At 38.3% G+C, this 17,225-nt stretch overlaps 2 protein-coding genes across 13 annotated transcripts in view; one reads left to right on the forward strand and one right to left on the reverse strand.

Moving 5' to 3' along the window:
* Positions 1-15,521, reverse strand: LOC143723877 (uncharacterized). 10 transcript variants are annotated; one of them, XM_077216721.1, is made up of 11 exons: positions 15,425-15,518; positions 15,252-15,340; positions 14,588-14,629; positions 14,242-14,489; positions 13,465-13,567; positions 5,112-5,185; positions 4,389-4,586; positions 4,165-4,302; positions 3,121-3,210; positions 2,870-3,013; positions 1-2,069 (listed from the first exon to the last, which is right to left on the reverse strand). In XM_077216721.1, exons 3-11 carry the CDS (start codon positions 14,613-14,615, stop codon positions 1,941-1,943), a joined length of 1,152 nt encoding a protein of 383 aa, XP_077072836.1. In that variant the 5' UTR covers positions 14,616-14,629; positions 15,252-15,340; positions 15,425-15,518; the 3' UTR covers positions 1-1,940. The 10 variants fall into 10 exon arrangements, with proteins under 10 accessions (XP_077072836.1, XP_077072837.1, XP_077072835.1 ...); XM_077216722.1 differs by having other exon boundaries at positions 15,421-15,518; XM_077216720.1 differs by having other exon boundaries at positions 5,112-5,188; positions 15,425-15,451.
* Positions 15,275-17,225, forward strand: part of slc37a1 (solute carrier family 37 member 1) — a 22,695-nt gene continuing 20,744 nt past the window's right edge. Inside the window, exons 1-4 of one of the 3 annotated variants that reach the window (XM_077216719.1) lie at positions 15,275-15,345; positions 15,427-15,565; positions 15,893-15,957; positions 16,436-16,684. In XM_077216719.1, coding sequence (XP_077072834.1) covers positions 16,629-16,684 — 56 coding nt within the window. In that variant the 5' untranslated portion in view covers positions 15,275-15,345; positions 15,427-15,565; positions 15,893-15,957; positions 16,436-16,628. Of the gene's footprint in view, positions 15,346-15,426; positions 15,566-15,849; positions 15,958-16,389; positions 16,685-17,225 lie in introns of those variants that run through there. The other 2 variants (XM_077216718.1, XM_077216717.1) reach the window with 2 other exon arrangements.

The following is a 17,225-nucleotide window of genomic DNA, read 5'->3' on the forward strand; positions in this document are numbered from 1 at the left end:
GTCTGTGGAACATACTTTATTTTATCGTAACTCATTTATAAAAGACAGTATTGCAGTATTGCTCTAGATTCAAATCATTTCCATGCATACAAATGAGTCTCACCTTGACATTTTGTTCAGGGTAATTGCATTGCATTTATATCCGTCTTTACAGTGAACGAGATAAGGATGATTTTTTTCTAGCTATGATTCATCAATCTCTCTCTACTTGCAGATGAAAGTTTCAAATGAACTGATTTCCTGAAGCAATGGGATGTGCGGTCAAGTGGTGTACTATGAGAATATGAGTCTCATGCAAAGGTGAAAAGGCACTGGCAGAAACAGGAGGTACCAAACCTCATTTTACTCGTGCTTCTGATAGTATCAGCCCTCGCAATACTATTCTATCGTATCACATGCATTAAAGGACAAATGACATGCCTATAAGTGCATCACAGTAAATCAACATCTATTAAAACAGGATTTTTCCGTGTTGTCATGTTGCTCGCGGATTCATAAAAGGCTTCCAAGTTCATGAGGATTTTCACTGCCTTAAGCAAGACAGATGGGGAATCGATTTTCAGAAAGTTCAGTCTGGATCTCATTTTCTATACAAAATATTATGGGGATTCTTGTTAACTGAACCGCATCATACGAAACAGGCCCTGTTTATGAGAAACCAGTTATGAGATTCCATCAGGCCTGATGTCCTTTCAATAATTTATCAAATAACACATCATGCATTTCAAAAAGTACTCAATGCCACTGGCTGGTATCATTCTGATAAACTGATATGTGTGTTGCTCAGTTCTCCGCTGAATACATCCATCATTCAGGCAGAGTCAAAAGTACAAAACAGCATGAAAGATCCACAAACTAATCTATGCCTCAAAGTCTTACATGTCCTATGCATTTCACTTCAGATCTTTCAAGAAGAAACATGTCCAGATATAAAACAGTGAACAGCACTCAACTCGCAGTAAATTAAAAATACCAGTAAATAATTTTTTTTTTATCTAATCCTCATACAAATATCTTATGGCTTTTTGAAGACTTGGATTATAGCTTACAAGGCATATTGAACACTTGTATGACGGTTTTTCCCTTTTTGGTGGAATGTAAATTAAATTGCCATTCACTTTCCCTTTTGTTTCAGAGAAGAAAAGACAATAATATAGGGTTGGACAAGTAGGGGTGAGTAAATGAAGACAAAAATGTTCTTTTCTGGGTGAAATTGTGAATAAACAGATATAGACAGATTTTTTTATATATATTTGTGAATTTAGACAGATATTTTAAAAGCATCTCCTAATATGCGCCATCGACTGAAAACATTCCTATAGAAGTATCCATGCTGATCTTCCATATATTTATATGTTTTTTAAAGGTAAATATTGCTGTTTCTTACTCTGTATTGTTAAATTGTTGCACATATCTAAAAATGATTAAATATTGTTCCTTGAGGTCATTTAGTAAAAAATATATATAATGCGCGATATGCACCATTGCTCAGTCTGTGCAAAGTTATTTTATGTTTCATTATGATACATGAGTTCAGTTTTTACTTCTCAGTCTTGCTAGAAATTCCAAATTAAATATGTAAAAAAATAAATGTACTTAGATACAATACATATGATAATGTAAATAAATTAAATTAAATCATATTTGTTTAAAAAGACATCCTTGTAGGTGAATATATAAAACATTTAACTGCATAATAATCAAGTGCAAAATGCCGCAATACAATTTAGAAGATTATAGGTAAAAAATATTGTTAGAAATATTCGGCTACAGTAACAGATTGCCCTTTGGGAGCTGAAGGAACAAGGTAAAGGGAATCTAAATGCATAGTTATCATTTTCAGGGTACAGTTTTGTTCTGAATCTCTCATCTGAACAGAAGCACAGTGCCCACATTGAGTCAGTGATAGATCGATCGTATGCATGAGAATGTGGTTTAGTTCAGTTTGTGCTGTTTATAGACCAGTCATAGGGCAGATAGCTCACTTTGACCTTTCCTTCTGAAAGCAGACACTGCAGATTCCTCTTCTTCTCTGACGCTCCCATATGATCAAACACCCAGTTCAGCAGCTGAAAGAGAAAACACAAGCGTATCTTTAAAGAGGAACTATTATGCTTTTTTACATTTTCAACTTTCTTTAGTGAGTAATGTTGCTGTTTGAGCATGAAAATGTCATGCTCTACAAAGCACAACAAAGGTCACTCCAAAGGGAGTTATTCTCTATATTAGTGCGCACTGTTTCTGAACTCCCTGAAATGAATCGATTATAGTCTTGAGTCTTCTTCTGGAAATGTGCACATCGCAGTTGCCAGCATTCCTCATTTAAATAATTCCCGCTTAAGGCTCAAGGCGAGGCCTGGTTGAGTTGCATTACTAGTGTGTTGAAACTTGTGCTTATGGAAAGGGGGATGACACTCCCCAATCACAACACACTGATCCAGACAACCAATCAGAGCACACTGTGCTGGAAGAAGAGGCTTCATAGACACAGGAACTAAACAGAGCGTAACTGACAGATTGGGAACAGAGGAGCTGCAACAATGAACAATATGTGAAAAATAATGTGTTTTTTTGAACATTCGAGCATGAAAACCTGTTCTAGTAGACCCCAAAAACAAAATCAAGACTTTATAAAAGAGCATAATATGTCCTCTTTGAAGACCGACCCAAAACAAACTCTGCTCCCCAACCACTTGCACTGTATGAAAAAGAGCAGCTTGGAAATTCTGCAAAATATCTCCTTTATTGTTATACAGAAGAAAGAAAGCCATAACATTATGCGAGTAAAAGATTTATTTCCATGTGAATTATCGCTCTACGTCATCTTCCATGTACAAGAATTGAGAGTGATGATATATTTTTGTGATACCTTCTCATCAGAGCCTCCAAAGTCTTCCTTGTACCACTTGAAGATCTGGCTGAGTTTCACCTCTCGCCCCACGCTGTCAATCACGCAGCTGTCGTCATTCTCCAAGAACGCTTCCGCTGCGGTACGCAACTGACCATCAATGTCCTGATGTGAGACATGCATGGAAATATAACAATATGGTTTTTACACTGTCAGAAAGAATGTATAGACATTCATAGTGTATTGTAAATGAGAATATTTTGGTTATTAACCTGTGGTGTGTATGTCTTAATTGGAGGGCAGCCCTTTGCACCACAGTTCAGTGCGAAATGAACGAGAGGCTCAACGTCAGGAAGCGCCACCTATAGTGGATGACGACACACATTACTGCGGTTAATAGCATTCTCAGATATCTTTTGCTCCAGTGTTTCCCAACATTTTAAATACCCCCACAGTTTCAGTACACTACTCTTATGCTCACCAAGGCTGCATTTATTTGATTAAAATACAGTAAATATTATTACAACTTAAAATAACTGTTAATTAAGTTATTATTATCAATGTTAAAACAGTTGTGATACATTGTAGGATTCTTTGATGACTAGAAAGTTCAAAAGACCAGCATTTATTTGAAAAAGAAATATTTTGTAACATTATAAATGTCTTTACCGTCACTTTTGCAATCTTGCTGAATAAAAGAATTAATTTCTGCAAAAGTATTAATTTCATTTTTTTAAATAAATAAATATAATGGTACCAAAGGGGGCCAATAAATTGTAAAATTATTTAAATAAAGTTATATTAACAATCTTAATCAAAATGCCAGAAAATATATATTTAAAACCAATAATAAAATATAAATAAATAAATAAAGATGTACAACATTAAACTGAAATAATATTTTTGAATGCAAGTACCATAAGTACATAATTAGACAGGAAGTCAAGAAGGCTGAGAATCACTGCGTTAAGCCATGAATTACAATTAATTACCCGTCTTTTGACAGGTCTAATATCTGAAGTAATTTCTGTTCAGTTAAGTCATAGTTTCGGTTTAATAAAGCAAAAAATATATATATATTTCCAAATAAACCTAGAAACCTGCTTAAGTAAATCACTGAAAATAGTGCTGTTGATAAAAAAAGAAAGAAAGAAGCACGTTTCTGCAATAAATTACAGGCGACACAAAATCAGAATTGCCCGTGACATAAGCAACTTACGAAAGAGAAATATGGCAAAATTCATCATATTAACAATCATATTATAGTGAGGAATTAGCTTATACTGAAAAAAACGCTCCTCCTCTTCCTGGGATACCTGCAGTCGAGGGTCGCTCCTGGAAAAGGGCTTCATGATTTGTCCGACACCTTTTCGATTTCCTCGAAGCACTCCATTTTCAATATCCTGCAGCGTGAACACCTCACCACCAATGAGGTAGCTCACATAGTTAAAGAACTGGAAAACAAGACAACAAAAGTACAAGCACTGAAAGAAATTTTTTTTTTCCGCTTCACAATCCATTGTTTCTCCACTTCTCTTACCCGATACCTTTGCCATATGTTTTTGGGGAAGCCCAGACGCAGGTTCCCGTGGATGACAAGGGCGTTGTAGATGTTGATAAAGAAGGCCAGTTTCTCTTCTCGACTCATGGACAGCAGCTCCACGCGCTGAAGCTGGACAGCTAGATCACAGTACCGCTCGAAGTACAGGCTCCGGGACATGGCCTTGTAATCAACTGTCTGGTCAAGAGTGGAGACCCACACGGTCACAATAGCCGCGTTTACATTACAGAATTGTGCAAAACTTTTGTGATATTTTCTAAATGTCAGTATTCCCATAATAATTTTGTCTTTTATTGATTTTAATAAAGAACTCTGTCTCGTCTTCTGTCCAAACACACCGCGTCATCTACGTCAGGTGACCTGTAAATGTGCAAAAACTGTTTCCATTGCAGTTTTGCGAAATATTCCTTTTTTGAATAGCCAGAAAAACCACCTCATGCGAGCGTAAAAACTTTTTTGCAATAAATGGGAGTTTTTGCGAAATTGACGTGTTTTCATTGGGCGCATTTTCAATTCGTAATTTCAATTTGCGCAATTTGAAGGGTAATGGATAGGCGGCTAATGACACATACCTTTCTTATTTAAAATATAGCGTGGTGGGACGCTTCTTAGGTCATTCAAATGTCTGAGTGCATGCGGTGTTCACATTGAACATGGTCTTGATAAGCAGCCTGTGATGAGATGGTGAAAACAGTGTGTTACCTTGCCATCTTCAGAGAGGTGATCAGAGTAGAGTTTCAGGATCAGATTCCTCAGTGCCTCCGAGAGCTCCCACGCTGCTTGGGGCAAGTGTCACAAAAAAGAGAATAAAAATGACTGAAACAACCAAACACAGAAGGACATAGGCCATAGAAGATATATACTTTTTTTTTGTTGTTGTTGCTAAACAAGATTTGAGTTTCCTGAAGGAATTGCCAAAGGTTGTATGGCAGCAAAAGAACAGTGTTAAAGTTGTAGGTAAGTGAATGAAATGAAATGAAAAGCAGCATCAGAGCCGGTTTGCTGTTGTGTGCTCAGCGTGTGGTTAAATGATTAAAAAGATGCAAGAAATACAAGACTAATCAATAAAAGAATGCAAATAGATTCAAGAAAGAGGACCAATTGAAATTCAGAATGCAAATATTACAAAGAAGTGATTGTTGTCTGTGAATGCTAAACAGTCAAATTATATAATTTAATAAATTGTAGAGTTCTTAAAACATTTTATAAATAGGACTACACAATTATGACATCATCATTTCATCAGAAAAAAGTTTTTCAAACTTATATTCAGCAAGGATGAATTAAACTGAACGAAAGTGACAGAAAAGACATTTGTAATGTAAAATAAATAAATGAATAATAATAATAATAAAAATAAATGCTGTTCTTCTGAGCTTTCTATTTATCAAAGAATCATGAAAAATTGCATAATGGTGTCCATAAAAACATTTTTTTAAACATTGATGATAATAATAAGAAATATTTAACCACCAGATGTGGGCATATTAGAATGAATTCTGAAGGATCATGTGACTTGAGGACTGGAGTAATGATGCTGAAACCGTTAAAATATATTCAAACTGATTTTAAATTGTAATATTATTATTTCACAATAATCCTGTTTCTACTGTATTTTTTGATCAAATAAATTCAGCCTTAAAGCTCCAGTAGGTAGCTTTTGTAAACAAATATTTGTTAAAACTGTCATTATGTCCTGACAGTAGAATATGAGACAGATAATCTGTGAAAAAAATCAAGCTCCTCTGGCTCCTCCCTGTGGTCCTACTGCCATTTGCAGAAATACACAGCTCCCGGTCAGAAACAACCAATCAGAGCCAGGAGGAATGTCTTAGCAGTGTCAATCACGCTCGTGTACGCTCTGATCACCCCTCTCTTGCACAGCGCGAGCGCGTACCGTCGTTCGTGACTCTCCTGTTCAAACTCGTTCATCCAAATGAACGAATCTTTTTCCGAGTCATCTAGTTCATTCAACGAACGAAATGACTCGAAAAAAGATTTGTTCATTTTGAACGAGTCTTTTTCGGAGTCATTTCATTCATTCAACGAACAAAATGACTCAAAAAAAGATTCGTTCATTTGGATGAACGAGTTCGAACAGGAGAGTCACGAACGTGCATCACAGAACAGAGCAAGGCGAGCATTTGTGCTTATAAAACTTAAAGTTTTTTATTTATTTTTGAAATGACATGGGGGTGAGTAAATTATCAGCAAATGTTTTTTTTTAAAAGTGAACTAATCCTTTAACGTTTTCTTAGTAGCTATTTATAACTTATAGAAAGACTGCAACCTTATAAAGTTACATGTATTGCAAAATACATAATGATTTGAGGACCAAGTTTGTAGTCAAAGTATGAGCAGGCCATAGTCAATGTAAAGCATATTGTTGATGTTTACCGGACAACGCAATACATCTGCCGGGCTTCCAGCTGTTCCGAGCGGATCGCATCGCGGAGCTAACGGGGAAAACGAGAGGTGGTGGATTGTGTTTCTACATTAACGAAAGTTGGTGTTCAGATGTAACAACACTGAAGAAGATGTGCTCTCCTAATTTAGAGGCACATTTCATAAACTGTAAACCCTTCTACTCGCCTCGGGAATTTTCCTCATTCATTCTCGTGAATGTTTACATCCCTCCAGACGCGTGCGCGAGCGCGGCGCTACAACAGCTGGCTGAACAAATATCTGAAACGGAACAAAGGTACCCAGACTCTCTTTTAATCATTCTTGGGGATTTTAACAAAGCAAATCTTTCCCGTGAACTACCAAAATACAGACAGCACGTTACATGTCCCACCAGAGACAGTAATATACTGGACCACTGTTACACCACAATAAGAAATGCATATCACTCCGTCCCACGGGCAGCTTTGGGGCTCTCTGATCACTGTTTGGTTCATCTCATACCGACCTACAGGCAGAAACTGAAATCAGCTAAACCTGGAATAAGGACTGTGAAAAGATGGACTAATGAAGCAGAGCAGAATCTACAGGCCTGCTTTGATTGCACTGATTGGACTGTTTTTGAAGCTGCTACCAATGATCTGGATGAGCTCACAGATACTGTAACATCATATATAAGTTTCTGTGAGGATACATGCATTCCTACCAGGACATTCTTATCATTCACTAATGATAAACCATGGTTTACTGGGAAACTCAAACACCTTCGTCATGCCAAAGAGGATGCTTACAGAAGTGGGGATAAAATCTTGTATAACCAGGCCAGAAACAGATTAACAAAGGAGATCAGAGTTGCTAAAAGGAACTACTCTGATAAACTGAAAAACCAGTTTTCATCCAACGACCCATCATCAGTCTGGAATGGCCTGAGGAACATTACCAACTACAAGTCACCATCCCCTCGATCTGTGGACAATCAACACCTGGCTGACGATTTAAATTCATTTTACTGCCGGTTTGAAAAGCCCTCATTCACACCACACACCCGGTCTGATCTGCACTTCACACATTCAGCATCACCTCCTGTTCTCCAATTATCACTCCCCCCTCCTGCCATCCAACCTGAGCTTAAGGTCTGTGTGGAGGACGTGAGCCGAGTCTTCAAAAAACAGAAGACTAGGAAAGCCTCAGGCCCAGACGGCATCTCATCTGCTTGTTTAAAAGCCTGCGCTGACCAACTGGCCCCGGTCTTCACGCAGATCTTCAACAGATCATTGGAGCAGTGTGAAGTTCCCTGCTGCTTCAAACGCTCCACTATCATTCCTGTCCCCAAAAAACCCAAAATCACTGGACTTAATGACTACAGACCTGTCGCTCTCACGTCTGTGGTCATGAAGTCGTTTGAAAGACTGGTGCTGGCCCACCTGAAGGACATCACTGGACCCCTGCTGGATCCCTTTCAGTTTGCTTACAGAGCAAACAGGTCTGTGGATGATGCAGTCAACATGGGACTGCATTATATCCTGCAACATCTCGACAGACCAGGGACTTATGCAAGGATCCTCTTTGTGGACTTCAGTTCGGCCTTCAATACCATCATGCCTGGTCTTCTCACAGCCAAACTGACCCAGCTCTCCATACCATCCTCGATCTGTCAGTGGATCACCAGCTTCCTGACGGACCGGCAGCAGCGAGTGAGACTGGGGAAACACACATCCAAGACACTCACAATCAGCACTGGTGCTCCCCAAGGGTGCGTTCTCTCCCCACTGCTCTTCTCCCTGTACACTAATGACTGCACTTCTAAAGACCCCACTGTCAAGCTCCTGAAATTTGCAGACGACACCACTGTCATCGGTCTAATCAAAAACGGTGACGAGTCTGCTTACAGACTGGAGGTTAAACAGCTGGCTGCCTGGTGCAGTTATAACAACCTTGAGCTGAACACGCTCAAAACAGTGGAGATGATCGTGGACTTCAGGAGGAACAGCTCAGCACTCCTCCCACTCACCATCATGAACAGCACTGTGGAAGCAGTGGAGTCATTCAGGTTCCTGGGCACTATCATCTCTCAGGACCTGAAGTGGGACAATCACATTGACTCCACTGTGAAAAAGGCCCAGCAGAGACTGTACTTCCTTCGCCAGCTGAGGAAGTTCAACCTGCCACAGGATCTGCTGATTCAGTTCTACACAGCCGTCATTGAGTCTGTCTTGTGCGCTTCCATCACTGTCTGGTTTGGTTCAGCTACCAAATCAGACATCAGGAGACTACAACGGACAGTCCGGACTGCGGAGAGGATTATTGGTGCCCCCCTGCCAAACCTCCAGGACCTGTACTCTTCCAGAGTGAGGAAGAGAGCAGGTAAAATCATCACAGACTCCACTCACCCTGGACACCACCTGTTTGAACTGTTACCGTCAAGACGGAGACTCAGATCACTGGCCACAAGAACATCTCGGCACAGGAACAGTTTCTTCCCACAGGCCATTTCCCTCCTGAACAGTTAACACACCTCCCAAGGCATATGCCTGTAAGTGCAATACTCCCACTGTTTAGTGCAATATCCCAGAACTCAGGTGATACTTATATGTAGATTTATTTATTTATAATATTCAAAACACTGTAAATAGGTTCATAATCTTTAAATCTGAAAATGTCTATTCTGACTAAACCCAACTGTGATAGTTTTATTCTCATATATTTATATTTTTATTTTTTATTCTTATAATTTGTAGTATTATGTTTAATGTTGTATTTGTATATGTCCACTGGAAGCCTCAGTACCAAAACAAATTCCTTGTGTGTGCAAGCACACTTGGCAATAAAGCTCTTTCTGATTCTGATTCTGATTCTGATTTATTAGTGAATGTTCCATAACTGTTTATAATCCGCCGTCATCAGTGGTCCTGCTTACTAGCCTGCGCGTTCACGGCAGGCTCCGCTGTGGGGGAGGAGCTGTGGAGGGAGGAGCTGTAGCGCAGCAGAGAGCAAGGGGGTTGGACCTGTAGGTTGTGCTTCTTCAAATTTTCAGGCTAAGTCAACATTTTCTCAAAACTCCCTACTGCAGCTTTAATGAGCACAAGAGACTTTTTTCAAAACTTTAAATAATCGTACAGACTCCAAACTTTTGAACGGTATTAAATCAGATTTACATTGCGTTTGTGCAACAGGCATGCTAAAATACTGAGCATCTGCAAAAAAATATGTCCCATGTTTAGTAGCACATTTTGATGCCACGTGCACTGAATAGACTTTAATGCAACGCTGTAATTGACACTTGTCATGATTAATTCATCACCACACCTGTAAACCGTAATCTTGATCACTCAATTTAAATAATCAAGGCCTAATCACAAAAACTAAAAATAGATAGCACACTGAGAGTGTGAAATGGAGCATCAAATAATAATAGAAAAATAATGTTATTTTATCATAATATTTATGAATAATATTTATTATTATAATATTATAAATGATAATGGAGTCTGTATATTAATTGGCTTTAGTAAGGCTTAATTGACAGCAGTTTAATACAGAGTTGCTGAAATCAAAATGAATGATTGAGGAACATCAATATAGTGCTTGCCTTACAAACACAGGCAACTAACATTTAACCAATGTCAAAAACAGTCCAGACGCTGCAAGACTAGAAATGAACCCGAGAATCATTGTGCTTCATGCTTTAAAGACACATGCAGAACTGAGCACATTTAAGGTAGGGTTCCCAAAAGAGAAAGATGAAACCCTAGCAGCTTAAATGAGCAACAAAAGCCTACAGGAGAGAGAAGGCACCAGAATATAGATTGTGAGTCTAGTGGCAAAGGCCAATGCTGCAGTGTTCAAATGCTTCCTCACCATTAAACTCCCTGTCTACAAAGTGCAAGCGAGTGAGTCGGAACATACTAGGAGAGCCGACACACCAACAGCAAACAGTTCAACAATCAGTTTTTCACAGTAAGTGAACACCGAAATGTCTGTGGATGGGAACTCGCCGTTACTATTCTAGAATAGACTAGCTGTGTCTGAAAGCTGAAAAATTCTATATGAAGGCAAGCAATGCGTGTCCGAGTCCAAGGTTTGACTTGCATCCTGTGTAATAAGATTGCAAACGTCCATTTTAATTTCTTCCCATTTATACTAAGAAAAAAAGCATTGTAGTCACTATAGTGTATTAGTATTATTTATATACTATTATAGGATTTATTAATATTTTTCATTAGCTTTTGTTTTTATATTTTCACTTTTCATTTTAATTTTAGTCATTATGATAGGTTATTTTTCTCCTTATATTATTATTATTATTTAAACATTTATTTATATCTTTATTTTTAAATTTTAGTACTTCAACTTAGACCAAACTTAGAAATGTTGCTTTGGCAACTAGCCAGTTTTTCATGTAATATTTATATCTTATTTTATTTAAATTACTGAAAATTAGTTTTAGTTAGAAATAACAACATAGCTTAGCAATTTCTAAAGCTCACTTGAAACCCTTTAAGATCGGCTTGGAAGCCAGTCACTCTACCAGTTTCTGTTTAGTCATCATTGACAGGGTAGCAAGGTTTTACAGGTTCCACAGAGAGTCACAATTAGTCCCACACATATTTTGTGTGCTTCTGTCCAAGTCCTAACTAAGCTGTTTGTGGCATGATAACAACTAATGTTAAACCCAAATAAATTCCTTCAGTGTTTTGAACCATTGTTTTAGTTCTAGTGTTAAACAGAGGAGGGAAACCCTGAAGGAACCCTTCTCACTGCACAGTCAGTCCAGGTGAAGATGTTCCTGCATTCCCAGTCTTAAAGGTGCAGTGTGTGACTTTTAGCGACATCTAGCGGTTCGGTTGCGAGTTTACACTAAGGCCTCAGCCCACCACTCACCCCTCCCTTTCGAAGAAGCTACGGTGGCTAAAACGGGACAAACATCGTCGTCTGAGACGGCAGAGAATAGCCAGAGTAAACCAAGTTTCTGTACCACAGTCCATTATAAACCACATCATGGATAAAGTTTACAAAGCCATAGTCAGGTGAGGATCAAGGGTCTTAATACGTAATATAATAATAGTAATTAGTTGATTGACTCACGAACGTAACCAGCACATTTCTCCCCACATAGCAAACCCATAATACAGCGAGGGAGAAGAACCACATGAAACTATGCAACTATATATTTTTTCTAATAGGGTAGTAAAAGTTTAGCTGGCTAATATGAGCTGTTACTGTGGCTGAGCTGGTTAAAGCGTAAAGCCTTGTTTAACTGGACGCGTCCGCATGAGCCCAAAGGTGCGTGCGGCAAAATTAACATGATTGTAACAGCGCGCGCGCCTCCGCATCCCCTAGACACCATTTACTACACACAATAGCCTTTTTTTCTCTGATTTTGGAAACTCGATCGACTTAAAATGCTCCCAAGATCGACGGGTTGGTGATTCCTGTAACTGTTTTACGGTCAATGACAAGAGTACTAATCAGCTGTCTCACGAACGTAACCAGCACATTTATTCCCACATAGCAAAGCCATAACACAGCGAGGGAGAAGAATTAAGTTACATGAAACAATCCAACTACATATTTGACAAGGGAAAAGTAACTACTCACGGTGTTCATGGCTAGCTTCTAGCTTTCTTTGGCTTCTCTTTCAAGGAAGTGACGAAACGCGCTCTGTAACGCTGTTTGTTCGCTTTCGGCTACGTTAGAAACATGACGTCACAATATGTCGACCTTCATAGAAGGGGGTGCCCGCGGTTATGTAGATATTAATGTCTCATTCTAAAGCAATAAAAACATTACGCTTTATTAAGTAAGTTCTTTATACACCACTGAACACATAGTTATGGATGTCATATTGCGTTTCTGTTAATAGATACTCAAAATTTTTACACATTGCACCTTTAACTACATTGAATGCAAGGATTTTTGCTAGTTTCCTTGGAGAAACAGCTGGTGATAATATGGAAAAAGAACCTTGCCCAGTCGCTCATTTAGTTTTCAAGATCAACAATTTGCACATGGAGCCGCATTGAGATCCCAATATCTATTGGAATCAACCATGCGGGGCCTTAAAAATGAACAGGCCAAAATAAGTTTGTTAATAACCAGAATCTAAAAAGAATAAAATGATATCTTTAATACTTCTTGAGTTACAGGCATCCAAACTTTGGGAAAATAATATTTTTGGAACTCAGACAGGTATGTTCTATGCAGTTGTTTTGAACAGGAAAGTATTAAGTTCTAGTTTGACATTATTTGCTCTTCAGAAAAAAACAAACTATAAGCTGTGTGCAAAATGACCCACATTTCGTTTTTGACCACTGAAAATGTGAACAATTTAACGATTTACTCATGAACATTGCGATCCCCATATCTCTGGCATTGAACCATATAGAGCCTTACAAACAGTAGATACAAAAAAGAAAGGTTTGGTAAGAACCAAAATCTAAAAGGATATTAAGATATCTTTGATTCTACTTGAGTTACAGGCATGCAAACTTGGGTTGTTTCCATTTTTGAACTCTCACCATTGTCATATTAATTTCATAACATAATTTCACACTGCACACGTTTGGCACCGCAATGCAGGGTTAAAAGTGGGGTTAAGAACGACGATAACCCGGGGTTAAGCTCAGTGTGAAAAGCCCTTTTCAGTACTAACCTCCATCAGTCTCAGTGCTATTTTCCACAGGCACAGGCGGAGCGTCCAGTGGCACAGGTTCCTCTCTTACCGACATGACAAGACGTTTCAGGCGCTCAGGATTCTAACAACATACACAAAAAGGCATATTTTTGTGAGGTTCAGACAGTCTCATTTCCTAGAAGCAAATATCAAGCCAGAGGTTAGTCGATAGTGAAAACACTAGTGATGAGTTGATCATGAACGAACGTTCATTTTGAAAGAATCTTAAATATGACTCGTGAACGACGAGCTGTCTCAGAGAGTGATTCGTTCATCTTGCGTTGACCGTTCATATACCATAGGCTCTGTACAGGACACAGAAATAACTAGTTCACCTCCCGAGACTTCGGGTCTGAGTCGTGAGTTCTTTTGTCACGTGACGTGACAGTCGTACTGGAAACAGAAATTATAAAAATAATTCCCAACCTTCGTTACAAACAAACACGTAGATAGTTTTTTTTTTTACTCTCAGTTACGTGATGCGTTTCTGGTCTCAAATTTCTTACAATTAATAAATGAATTTCCGTCATTACGGTTTTTTTCCATAACTTATGATGAATGCACGACTCAGACCCAAAGACTCGGGAGGTGAACTAATCATTTCTGTTTCCGGTACAGACTGCAGAGCTTCAGCCTATGGGGATGTGACATGACGATTCGTTCATTTTGCTGAACGAGACTCAAAGATCCGAGTTAATGAAATGATCCGAACTTCCCATCACTAGAAATCCCACACCAGTTAGGTTCTTATCTCACCAGGGTCTGGAGGTCCTCGTTGTTTCCAACATAAAGATTATTGAAGAATATCTGGGGTACAGCACTGTGACCAGTGAGCTCCTTCACTCGAGCTCTTATTTCTCCATGCTTGTTCACATCCACCTCACACACAGGCACACCTAGTGTTCGCAGAGTAGCTTTGGCCTGGGTGCAGTGTGGACAGCCTGGCACCGAGTACACTGTTACCCGTCCCTTCATGATGGGCCTGTCCTCCACCATCACAGCACCTGAAAGCTCAGAGTAAAAGCAATGATCACAAATTTTGAAAATGGTCACATGAATTCCCTGTGCATTTCTAAAAAGATTTGGTGTCTTTCTAACTTACCTGAATAGTTGTTAATGACTTTAGGCATTAGAGGCAAAAATCCTGCATCAAGACCAAAACATTATATAAAATTAACTTCCCCTAAATTTAACTGCAAAAATGTCACATTTAGACATCTATATTTTGTGTGCATAATTGCTAGAAAATGGCAAAATCACGCAAATCCTCATGTTGACAAATATTTTCTGAATAAGCCTCTCCGTTTACTGCTTGTTTGTTGAAAAAAAATAGACATTTACTTCAAGAATATTGCGTACCCTATTTGAAGAAAGTGGCAAAACGACCTTTATTTTTTTATTTTTTTTATTGACCATAAGAATGCTTTCTGTCTAAATACCTTAATGTTCCCCCTGTAAAACCATAATAAATATTTTTTTTTATTTCATTCCACGTATACTTTTAAACTGTTTTAATTTGGCGACAATTGTGGCTAATACCAACAACCAACAATAACAGTGGCTGTGCATTTTGAAGGAAACTGTGGTAAACGTTTAAGACTAGAAATACTAAGCATCATTACCAATAATAATAGAGTAAGCGAATCCCGCACTGTCCCAGAACTAATGACGAGGCCGACAATAATATTGCTGAAGCTAAAAATACAAAGTATCCACACTGCGTAAACGTTAAACGTTTTTTTTTTTTTTCGTTTTTCTGGACGTACCTTTTCTAACTTACCACCGTCAAGACTTTGACTTTGTACACCGATGATGACAGGTAACCGGGTTTGCTGAGTAGGCTAATTTCGACTCGCTGTAGTGAGTAAACGATTGAACATTGTTATGCAATGTCACTGCGCACTTAATGGTTTTACTCAGAGCAAATATATTCACCTACAGGCAGCTGCATGACTCTTGAATAACTGAGAGAAGAAGATAAGAGGACAGCAGAGGGAGTATCATCCTCCTTTCAGCAATGTGAAGTCAGACTCAGCACTCAACAAACACAAGCCACAGAGCCTATCAACGAGTCTAACTAGTAATATTATAGATAATATTATAATAATAATATAATAATAATAATAGATAGGCCTATTATATACACAATAATCGATTATACTCTGGCTTACTTTTGTTTTATGTATATTTAGAAGCATTGGCTCATAGTTTGTAATGGCTCATTCAAAGAAAACAAAATTGAATGTGTTTAATTTTAAAAATAAACTAATTTAATTTAAATGTTTGACTTGTACTGCATGGATAGAGTCTTTTATTTTGAAATATTTTAATTTGGAAGTCTCGCGTTGTTTTGTGTTTCACGCTGCTCTTGTGACGTCATCATCATCATCGCCCCACCACCGGACAGAATGAGGAAGTGAAAGAGAGACGGTCGCTAAAGACAACGCTGAACGGGAAGAGTCGGTTGATGCGGTAAGACCTCCAGGGCTGTTTTAAATTAAATCAATTGTATGTACTTTTATATCTTTGACAAATGGTCTCTCGGCATGTTATTGATCACATCCTATTAATAAACGTGTTCTTCCAACGACTATAGAGGATGCGAGAGATCACACTAAATTATATGTATGTAACTTAGTACATCTATTTAGACTCTTATTTGAATGTTATTGAGTGTTTATGACCTGGTTTAGTTTTAGTTTAGCCCAGTATCAGAGGGTTTTGCTGTCGGTCTCTGATCATAGACGCCGGTTCTGGTTGTAACGATACAGTAGCAACCACGTTACGAGTCACGTCATTTATGAGCTTTGACAGCTCTAACACTGTTGATGATAATACTGATAATAATGTGCTGTAAAATTAACATGCTATTGTTTAACGACAGTTTGTTCACTTCTCTTTTAGGAAAACGCCTCCTTCTCTTTCAGTCTTTCATTCTTCATTTGTTTAGGATATAAGACTACGGACGCCACTCTTCAATCTTCATAATGGGTTCTTGTGTCTTTCTGATCACATACCAATGTCCTTTTGCTCAGAGATGGATCTTGTGACCAAATGTCTACAGGCATTCTGCCTAACATCTTTATGAGATTTACTAACTAAGCAGCTGTATTACACTCATACACACACAAATAGACACAAGCATGGCACCAGTCCCACCTGGCATCCGCTTCCTGGCCTCCTTCAATAGAGACCAGTGGTGAGTTTATCTCTTTTATCAATATTTGCATGTGTATTTGGGATTGATGATCAGCAAGCCCAGTTTTCCCACAGAGATATAATGTCTGTCATTATAAATCTGCAGTTCCAGTCTTTGCATGTTTGTTTATTACACATGAAGTCTAAGTAGCGATTAGTCTTTTCTTCACTATTGTGACATGTAAAAGTAAAACGGCTTCTCGAACAAGAAAAAAATTGATTTTGTTTATCGGAAATTGATTGGATTGTTGTGGTTTCCAATTGGTCGATCTCATGTGAGTGACAGGTTGTCTCGCCTTCACATCATTAGAGAAGAGAAGAGACGTCGCTGTTATTTTAATTAAATATTACAAGGGCACATGAATTTAAAAAAAATTACGTGCACGGATAAATAATTTCTAATAAATTTGATTTCATATTGACTTTAAATGTTTTGGCAAATTTGACTGATTTCAAATGTCAGTAAAAGTATTTAAGTTCAACATGTTTTATCCATTCTGCACAATTTCACCAATTTTCCACAAAAATGTGAGAAGAATCTG

This window comes from Siphateles boraxobius, unplaced genomic scaffold (assembly GCF_051911475.1).
Source record: "Siphateles boraxobius isolate OS27281-9 unplaced genomic scaffold, OSU_SipBor_1 7, whole genome shotgun sequence".
NCBI lineage: Eukaryota > Metazoa > Chordata > Actinopteri > Cypriniformes > Leuciscidae > Siphateles > Siphateles boraxobius.